The sequence below is a fragment of the Nicotiana sylvestris genome, chromosome 9 (assembly GCF_000393655.2).
Source record: "Nicotiana sylvestris chromosome 9, ASM39365v2, whole genome shotgun sequence".
NCBI lineage: Eukaryota > Viridiplantae > Streptophyta > Magnoliopsida > Solanales > Solanaceae > Nicotiana > Nicotiana sylvestris.
In genome coordinates, this window is record NC_091065.1 from 87,162,317 (window position 1) to 87,173,550 (window position 11,234).

At 39.3% G+C, this 11,234-nt stretch overlaps 1 protein-coding gene across 1 annotated transcript; it reads right to left on the reverse strand.

Annotated features, from left to right (window-relative positions):
* Window positions 1-9,644: 9,644 nt before the first annotated feature.
* On the reverse strand, window positions 9,645-10,157 carry LOC138877884 (secreted RxLR effector protein 161-like). The gene has a single exon (XM_070157530.1). It carries the CDS (start codon window positions 10,155-10,157, stop codon window positions 9,645-9,647), a length of 513 nt encoding a protein of 170 aa, XP_070013631.1.
* Between the last annotated feature and the right edge of the window lie 1,077 nt (window positions 10,158-11,234).

An 11,234-nucleotide genomic window follows, 5' to 3' on the forward strand; every position in this document is an offset into this window, starting at 1 on the left:
GAGTGGTTATACAAAATAAGTACAATACTATTCCAGAACAAGAAGGAATCAATGGAACGTAAATACAAACGAAGATGACTCCGAGGCCTGCGAACGCAGCAATAGGTTACCGTGAGTCTCCACCGCGATGACCCGCACAACTACTATCGATCAATACCGGGATCTGTATGCAAAAAATGTACAGAAGTATAGTATGAGCATACCACGGCGGTGCCTAGTAAGTATCAAGACTAACCTCGGTGGGGTAGTGACGAGTAATAGTCAAGACACATACTGGTCAAATGAAATGAACATGATATGATAATAAAATATCGAGATAAAAATAACTAGGTAATATCAACAATAGAGAGAAATCAAAATACAAACAGTAGGAACAATAAAGGGAGAACACGGGTAGTAACGAACGATAATCAAGTAAACCAGATAACCAAGTAAATCAGATAATCAATTAGATTAGATAACTAGGTAAATCAACACTGACATAACAAGAACAGAGACAAGTAAGAATGTATTCAAATAAAGAAGGAAATGCCAACTCAATCAATCACATCATGTCTAATACACAATCCCGACCATCTCAATCCTCGGTTTCTCATATCAAAATTTCAACTTCTGAGCCTTCGACCCACATGGCACCTCATGCCCCCATATTTTCCATATCACTTTTAACAACAAAATTCACATGCTATACAATACATAATGTTTGTACAAATGCACTCAAGATGTTAAGGAAGTCTCATTTACCTAATATAAGTAAATTACAATTTCTAAACTAATTAGGAAAGCCATCGAGAAAAGATGAGGTCATTTCTTTTGAAATCATTTGAGTAAAGAAAATACCACTTTCAATTAAAATACAACATCGAATGGATTACTACTTTTAACATAGGAGTTAATAACTTAAAACTTAGTAGAAATTCCTTTTTAAGTAAAATACAGCCTCAGACGGTTTAAGGGGATATAATTGAGAAACTAATTGAATTAAAGATGTAACAATTATTGAAGTTTGAAGTATTGGAATGTATATATATAAATACGGCAAAGTATTGAAAACACTGTAGGTTCCAACACAAGGGATCACAACAATAAAGGAATTTAAACAGTTAGAACACTTGAATTGATAACAACAAATAAACACAGCAACAGAAAGTGACTCTCAATCCTCAACATGCAATCAATATTCACTTTTGTTCTTTCGTGTTGTGGCGTGCAACACGATCCCAATCATATAATACTGTTGCGGAGTGCAACCCGATCCCAATCATATAATGATGTTGCGGCGTGCAACCCGACCCCACCAGTCCACCCTTATTACTCCTTGTTGCGGCGTGCAACCCGATCCCATATAATATTGTTGCAGCGTGCAATCCGATCCCAATATACAAATCAACACCAATCACAAAAGTATCCCGGCAAGGGAACAATAGTATAACAACAATATCCTGGCAAGAGAAACAATATCATAAGCAATAATATCCCGACAAGGGAATCAACAAGTACATAACAAGGGTCATGGAAAAACCAAGAAGCACGATAACCTCAACAAAACAACAAGACATAATAAGCACGTGATAACTACACCGGTAACCACAACAATTGGACATGTAACATATTTTCACGAACTCATAGAGGAACTCACAATCAAGGAGTATCAAACTATAAGGAAGGCAATCACTTCAATTAAGGCAATTAAGGGTCAATATAACACGTAAGAATTAGAGGAAGGCTAACAACATCATATGGGGCATATAGAGGCAACTTAAGAAATTATTAAACCCAATCATAACGGGATACTTTCCACATAATGAACATAAGGACCTAAAAACCCTAGAGCAAATTTCCCACAAATAAGTCCGAGCACACACTCGTCACCTTGCATGCACGGACTACAATTAGCATATAAGACTCAAATCCTAAGGGGAAGTCCCCCACACAAGGTTAGACAAGATACTTACCTCAAAGACGACAAACCGATACCCTAAAATGCACTTCTCGGGTGAAAAGACCTCCGGACGGCTCAAATTCAACCAAATTAACTTTAAAGCACAAATAAAGCACATAAGAAGCTATTCCAGACCATAAAGTCTCAATCTTTAATAAAATCTAAAAATTGGTCCAAAAGTCGACCCCCGGGCCCGCACTTCAGAACACAATAAAATTTACAAAAACCGAATACCCATTCCGATACGAGTTTAACCATACAAAATTTATCAAATTCCGATACCATTTGGTCCCTCAAATCATAATTTTTCATTTTTGAAATTTCCTTAAAAAACCAACATTTCTCCCAACCCAAAACACAAATTAAATTATGAAAAAGAAGACAAAATCATGGAATATGTTAGATTCTAGATGAAGAACACTTACCAATCGATTTGTGTGAAAACCCCTCAAAATATCGCTCAAAACCGAGCTCCACAAGTCAAGATATGAATAAAATGGTCTAATCCTCGATTTGGGAATATATTCTGCCTGCCCAGGGGTTGTTCTTCGCGTTAGAGATCCTTTTCTCGCGTTCGTGCTGAGTAAATTCCTTGTCAGCGATTTCCAAACTCATTCCAGACAACCTTTTTGCACACAACTACAAATGACAAATAGTTTGATGTTCTAAATACTAGACACCAAGGACTATTGTTTCATAGGTTGATCATTTCCTGAGTCATTATATATTGCGAGATATAAGCTTCCAAAGTCAATCTTTTGCAGTAGAGATTTTCGAACTCTTCCCGGACAGCCTGTAGTGTAACTACCATAACTTTTTTTACATAAATATAAATGCCAATTAATTTACATTTATGAAAACTAGATAAAAAGGGATACAACTTTCATTTTTGGATCATCTCCAAATTCCTTACATATTGTGAGATATGCGCCTCCGAAGTCAGACCTATGCAACCGAGATTTCCTTCTTCGCGAACGCGAAGAACAAACATCCAGAAGCCAAATTCTTCTTTGCGAACGTGAGAGGCTCCTCGCGAATGCGAATAACAACACCAGATATCAAATAATCAGCATCCAAAGTAGCCTAAAATGACCCAAAACACACCTGAAACACACCTGAAACACACCCGAGTCCCCCGGGACCCTGTCTAAACACACAAACAAGTCATATAACCTAACACGGACTCACTAGAGATCTCAAGTCATATCAAACACCATGATTCGAACTTAGGAACTTTCAAACCTTCCAACTTCCAAAACTCATGTCGAAACCTATCAAATCAACCCGAAATGACGCCAAATTTTGCATACAACTCCAAAATGGCATAACGGAGTTGTTCCAACTCTCAGAATTGCATTCCGACCCCGATATCACAAAATTCAACTATGAGTCAAACCTCTCCATTTTCCAAACTTCAACTTTTCCAACTTTCTCCGAAACACCTCAAATTATCCTACGGATATCCAAATCCGAATCCGGACGCATGCCTAAGTACAAAATCACCATATAAAGCTCTTGAGATCACCCACGACCCATTCCGTTACCGTTTACTCAAAAGTCCAATTCCAGTCAAATTCTCACCGTTTAAATTACCAAAACTAGTTTCCTTCTTCCAATTTGACTCTGAATCATTCGTTAACTGAATTCAACCACGCGCGCAAGTCGATACACATATTATGAAGCTGCTCGAGACCTCAAACTACCGAACCAGGTGCAATTGCTCAAAACGACTAGTCGGGTCGTTACAGATAATAAAAGAGAGTCAAGGCCTGCGAACGCCATGTAGCTACCTCGATAGTCTCCGAATACTGACTCCTCGATCACCAGCCGTCGTGATCCGAAGCACCTGGATCTATATACGAGGAACAGGATGTAACATGAGTACAACCAACTCAGTAAGTTACAAGTCCAACCTTTGGACTAAAAGGTTGTGACGAACTCAACTGGCACAATTCAAAATAGAAATAATAGTGCAAAAATGTGGGCATGATTTCAAGTTAAATAAATAGCTCAAAATAGTAAAATTGATTAAATCTGAACAATGTGAAGAATATAAGTCCTCTAGTTCTACATGCCAATGCACATGCTATATGTGATGCACCATGCTGACAGTCTCATATGCTCACGCTCGCAAATGCTCAATCACTCGGTACTGTATATGGCCCATACAGCTCAGGGAAGATCCATCCTGGAATATATACATCACTGACCATCAGTTACCCAGTACCGAGTAAGGCCAATCTAGCCCGTAGAGAAGATCCATGTCCAGGTATATAATGCTTCGGACAAGATCCATGTCTAGGGAAGATCCATCCCTCAATAATATCAACCACGCTCTTTGAGGGTATGTACAGACTTCGAAGGGGCTCCTTCAGCCCAAGCGCTATCATAAATCTTGTATAACTGCTGCGACATATGCAACCCGATCCCATAATTATCATTCATAATTAGTCTCTCAGACTCCCTCAGTCATCAATCTCTCCAGTCTCACTCACAGGATCACAATGTCACGAAACTAGCTCGAAAACAATGATATGATGTATCAATAAATAACAACTGAGACTGTGATATGATATGAAATGAATGAATATGACCGAGTACAAAATATCAATAAAATCAGTAAGATGACAGCAAGAAACACCACTATGGGTCCTAACAGTATCGGCATAAAGCCTAAACATGATATCTAGCATGATCGATAGCTCAATTGCTTTATCATATGATGAAAACATGGATATTAATAAGATAGAACCACTATACAATGCCATGGAATCAACTAGGTCACAAGTCTCATGGTGCATGCCCGTCACTTGGCATGTGCATCACTTCAATGCCAATCACATAACAGATAATTCGGGGTTTCGAACCCTCAGAACCAAGTTTAAAAGTGTTACTTACCTCAATCCGGGTAAAACTCTACTCCAAAATTCCTTTTCCTCTCGAATCGGTCTCCAAACATCCCGAATCTAGCCACAAGTAGTACAATACAATCAATATAGGCTAAAGGAATCAATCCCATAAGAAAAATGTGAAATTATAGCCAAAATCCGAAATTAGCTCAAACCCGCCCCCCGGGCCCATGTCTCAAAATCCGAAAAATGTCACAAAACCCGAAAGCACATTTACTCATGAGTCTAACCATAAGAAATTTACTCAAATCCGATAATAAAATCCCATTCAAAACCTCAAAAATCTAACTCAAGAACTGATAGTATAAGGGTCCACCAAACTCTATGGAGAACCATATTCTCTATCAGGTTCAATAGTACACACACAAAAGGCAGTAACTAAATGATAAGAGGAATTTTACGTGAAAAATTCCCAGCTCAACGGGATTAAAAACCATGACCTACCCTTATAGGATTTCAACTTCACTATAGAGCAACTTTTAGATTATAACCTATGCAACCTAGGAATTAACCTCTTAATCCCTCACTAACTTGTAACACACCTATTAGAAGCCACTTTCTAATAACTCTATTACAAAGACTTTACAACATGACTAACTCTAGCCAAGACTCAAACACACAGGTTTAAGGTTTTCAAAGGGGTTCCTACAGAATGCTTCTAAACAAGCTAAGTAGGAAATAGAAGTGAAGAACTATTACAATGTTACAACTCAACTAAGGACATATAATGACTTGATATGAGAACTGGTCCGTAGTTGCTTTGTTCTTGAAGCACTTGAAACTTTCTTGATGGATAGTCATGTGAGTGAGCTTGAGTGAAATATCTAAGTGTTCAAGTGAATATGTTTTACCTCCCTTGATGTTAATGCATGTATGACCTCACATACAATGATGTAATCAAGGTAGGTAAAAAGCCTTCCACAGAAAGTTAACTGTTGCACTATTCTTGTATAGTAGCGTGTGCAGGAAGCAACTTTCCAATTAGAGAGTTAACTTCGTACAGTTTCCTCGGGAACTGTTAGGGACCTATTCCCTTAGCTGTTCCTTCCACTCTAAAATGTTGAAACATGTCCCACGCTGGATCCTAACCTGGAACCTTGTGATCTTAAGGTCTTGTAAATGTGTAACAGGTTCCTTATCTGGTTCTAGATAGTAAGTTTTCTAGATCATCAAAACATAACGTAAAATACTTATGACCAAAGTATTTGTAACCTATCAATTTCCTCCTTTTTGATGATGACAAACTCATAATTGAGAATCCCAGAAAGATCCACATAGAACTAGACTGCGAACCAGAAAGACCTTAAGTTTCTCCTTGAATCTCTGCATTCCCCCTTAATCAGTACAATTATTTTCCCCCCTTTAAGCATCATAAAAAGATCAATAGCAGGCAATTAAGCAAGAAGAAGTCTAGTTTTAAGTTAACTCATGCCACTTATGTGCACACAGTTATGATTAGGAACAAAGCATAAAAGCAAGGTATAAACAGCAACAAGGGAAAAACTTGCATTAACATAATTTGGATTTTACAGTAGGAGCAAAGTCAATGTTACTACCACATCCACAAATTAGAACAACCAGCAAAAATACCACAAGTTATCATCATAATAACTGACACTGAGAGACGGGACCAGAAACTAGATTATAGACTTGACACAGAGGGGACTGAATTTAAGAAGCACTGGGAGGAGAAGGTTTGGAGGCAGAGGAAATTGTTTGGAGGACTAGATCCATTTGAGCATTTACTGACATTTGCTTATTGAGCAGTCTCTCTTTCAGGCCCTGCACTTGTTTCTTGAGCTCAGCGTTCTCCTTTGTCAGGCGAGCAACTTCTTCGCTTTGAGAGCGGGTGGAACCAGGTGCCTATTGTAGCTGACTTATCTGAGTCTCAAGGATAGCATTCCTTGCATTTAATTTCCTTATCTCAGTAGTAGTATTGTTTTCAGCATTTATTAACTGAGATATTGTAGACGTGCTTGCAACCCCTCCCAATTACTCTATACACTCACATTCTTCAAGAGTGCCTTTTGAAAAAGTTTTCTTCTTGGCACCCACTTTAACTAGTCCGAGAGGAACCTTGAAGTGCTCAAAGACCTTGGCAAGAAGGAACCCATACGACAACCCATGATTACTATCTTTAAAGTCTGCCACTTTATTCATGTGCTCTATCATGATCCCAGGCAGATTGACGGTAGTGAAATTGTCTAGTTCTTCCATGAGGAACAGGCCTGCACGAGAGGTGCTGGATCTTCGATCAGCTCGAGACAACAAGACTTTGTTTACCATCTCAAATAGTAGTTGGTAAACATGAAGGAAAGCCTTCTTCTGAACTCGTTCCCCCTGCTGAACTGCTCTGTCCTTCAAGATTGTGTTTCTGAAGTTCTGAGTAAAAGCACCCTGAACACTAGATAGCACTTCAGTAGGCACATCAAGAATAGATCCTAGCAAGGCAGAGTCCATTACCATATCAACTCCGTTTACCAAGGCATAAATGTGACCATCTTCACTCTTGAACAAGCCGGCATAGAAACTTTGAACTTCCTCCTCATATACTCTAGCAGCATCACTTGTGAACAAGTGTGCCCATTGTTGTAAATAACGAATCTCAACCAATTGTCTCATATCAGCCTCCTCCAAGACATCAGAGTCAAATGTGCATCCCCAAAGTACCATTTGACTTCTCAATCTCTCTTTCGCAGCACTCCCCAGATCACCAACTCTGGCCTTCTTTGAGGAACCAGGTTCCTCATCAGTATCAACCTTTCTCTTAGCAGTCTTGCGAGCACTCTTCTCCCTTATATCAAACTTTATAGATTTTCACCTAATCCTTTCACCACATTCTTAGTAGCAACATCATCACCAGATTTAGTCAGACTCTTAGCAAGCATAAAAGATCCCCCTTTTGGCTTGAAAAGACCATGCTTTTGTGATAACTTCCTAGTCAACGTACTAGGTTCCTTTGGTCCTTCTTCATCCACATTCACAACAGGCACTATCTTCTCATTTACAACTTTGCCATCTTTGACTAATTTTCTTCTCATTGACTTAGCTTGACTGTTCTTAGGCGCAAACTCAAAAGCCTCCTTCTTTGCAACATTGTTGTGGGTCGCTTAGGAATTGGCTCTTCACCAATAACTACTCTACGCCTAGGCAGACTGGGGATTGGTAAATTATCAGAATCTTCTTCACTATCCTCCTTTTGTTATTCAAAACCAGGGCTTGTCTCAGGTATAATCACACTTAGAGGCTCAACATCTAAATGAGGAGAGGAAGCATGGTCAGTACTGACTTGGGGTTCCTAAGAGAGACCCGGAGTTGGATCCTCAGAAGGCGGATCAAGTCCTCTAGTAGGGTCCCCAGTAGCACCTTCCTGTGTTGAAGGTTCAACAGGCACAAATTCATTATCCTCTCCAATAGGCTCAGATGCTTCCCCCTAAGTCTTAAGACCATCCTCGCTTCCTTCGACAAAAAACCCTTCATTGGCGATGGACAAGATATTTTCTATGGCTTCCTTTTCTTGTAGATCCATGAGAACCTCAGGAGAAGTAGGAGCAATACCTGTGGACAAGGGATCATGAGCAGTCTTTGTTGGGTCAACGATTTTATTTCCCTTAGTATAGTCTACCTTTGACCCTTCTTCTATTGGAGAACTTGAAATTTCCCGATTTTCTTCATTCTCGTTAATACTTGTTTCATCCTCTTTTCTAGCGAGGTAAGAGAAGAGCTCTGGGAAATACCTCTTGTGGGAGCTAATTCTTTGTGATTCTTTTGAGACCTGGAACTCGAATGGGTAGGAGAGGAGACAAAGTGCGGGGATGACTCCGTTCTAGGTTTTGGGTTATCAGGGGGGTCTGGCTTTGGTGTTTCAACTAGTGAGGACTTGGTGACACTAGAAATTATTTGATTTTCAGCCATGGTGAAAAGAAGAGAGAAGATTTAGTGAACTAAAAAGAGAAAGAATAGGAAACATGTCTTGAAGTGTTGATGTGTGGAGTGTGATGACAGATATAGATGTATTTATGATGAAAGAGGGATCGGTTATAAAGGGCAGCAAGTTTTAGGGAGTTGGGTCGATTAATAACCGGTGGCAAGTTTGTGTTCAAAAGACACAAAACCAAAAAAAAAACTGACATGCTGATGATGTGACACTTGTTTTAATTGTTCAGAATTGTGCATGGGAGAATAGAGAAACTACTAACTTGTGTTAGGAGAACCAGGTCCCTGATTGATCTCTTATCTATAAGCTTTGCCCTTTTTACCAGTGTATACAGCCTCAACTACTTATTTACTCTATAATCATTATTCGTGTCTACCTGTAACGGTATAGAGATGAGTTAGACTTTGTCAGAAAACACCTCTTAGTTGAGTTTACATGAACATTTCTTTCATAGCCAATCATTGAGGAACCAGGTTCTCAATCTGGTTTTATCAACCCCAATGCTAGATGATTTTGCTCGAAGTGTTCTCTGCTCAGGGCTTTGGTAAATATATCTGCAATTTGATCTTCAGTGCTGCAGAATTTCATGCATATAAGCCCTTTTTCAATATTGTCTCTCAGGAAGTGATGACGTACATCAATGTGCTTGGTCTTCTTATGATGAACTGATTTTTTGCCATGTTGAGTGCACTTGTATCGTCACATAAGAGAGGCACACAGTCCGAGAACACTCCAAAGTCTTCCAACTGTTGCTTGATCCATAGAAGTTGAGCACAACAACAGGCAGCTGCTACATATTCAGCTTCTACAGTGGAGAGTGACATATAATTCTACTTCCTTGTCTCCATGAGATTAATCAGGAGCCTATAAAATGTGTCATTCCAGAAGTGCTTTTTCTGTCCACCAGATATCCTGCATAATCAGTGTAAGCATATCCAATAAGATTAAAGCTGTCACCTGAGGGATAATAAAGGACCAGGTCCTGCGTTCCTTTAAGATATCTCAGTATTCTCTTGGCAGTCTTCAGATGAGACTCCTTTGGATTGGATTGAAACCTTGCACAAAGACCCACACTTAAAACAATGTCTGGTCTACTTGCAGTGAGATACACGAGTGACCCTATGATCCCTCTATACATGGTCTTATTTATAGGGGAACCAGGTTCATCCATGTCTAGATGGGTGGCTATGACAATGAGAGTGTCAATGACTTTTGATGTTTCCATATCAAACCTTTTTAGTAGCTTATATGAAGTTTTGTTCAGAAGTGACCTGATCATGCACCTGTTCACTAAGTAGCACGCAGTATTGACAGCTTTTGCCCAGAAATACTTTGCAATCCCACTGTCAATAAGCATTGTTCTTGCCATGTCTTCAAGAGTTCTATTCTTCCTCTCCACAACACCATTTTGTTAATGTGTTCTTAGAGATAAAAAATTGTGAGTGATGCCATTTTAGTGCATAACTCATCAAATTTGACATTGTCAAACTCCGTCCCATGATCAGACCTGATGCAGGCTATTTTATTACCCATTTTCATTTGAATCTTCTTGACAAAGGCAACATATACTTCAAAGTTTCATCCTTGGTCCTGAGGAACAAAGTCCAGGTGAATCTGGAATAGTCATAAACTATCACAAAGATGTACTTCTTTCCTCCTCTGCTTGGCACCCTCATAGGTCCACACAAATCCATGTGAAAGAGATCAAGTGGCCTTACGGTGCTGATTTCCTTTTTGGGCTTGAATGAGGATCTGACTTGCTTCCCTTTTACACATGCACCACATACTTTGTGATCCTCTAAGCTTGACTTGGGAAGACCACGAACCAGGTCCTTCCTGACTAATTTGTTCAATAATGTGAAACTTGCATAACCGAGCCTCCTATGCCATAATTTAGCATCATCATCAAAAACACTTAGACAGCTTAGATCACCATTCTTCAGGGACTCAAAATCAGCTACATAGATATTCTTGTATCTTTTTTCCACTAGTACCACCTCACCAGTTACCAGGTTTGTGACTGTACAAATTTTTGACACAAATTCCACCTTGTTTCCCTTGTCACAGATTTGGGAAACACTCAGCAGGCTATACTTCAATCCGTTCACGTAGTACACATTTTCAATTGAGTAAGAGAGAGACTTCCCAATCCTTCTGACTCCCAAAATATATCCCTTCTTGCCATTTCCAAAGGATAAACTCCCTCCTAGTAGGGACTTAAGTGAAAGGAAATCATTTGTACTTCCAATCATATAATTGGAGCAACCATTGTCCATTTACCATTGTAGGCTACTTCCTTTTACTGTTCCTTGCATAAGAAAAAATAGGAGCTAGCTTTAGGAACCCAAACTAATTTGTGTCCCTTGTAATAAGAAAAGGGGTGAATAAAGGATCTTTTGGTCCATGCAGGCATTATGCGTTTTTTATATAAGGAACTAGGTTCTCT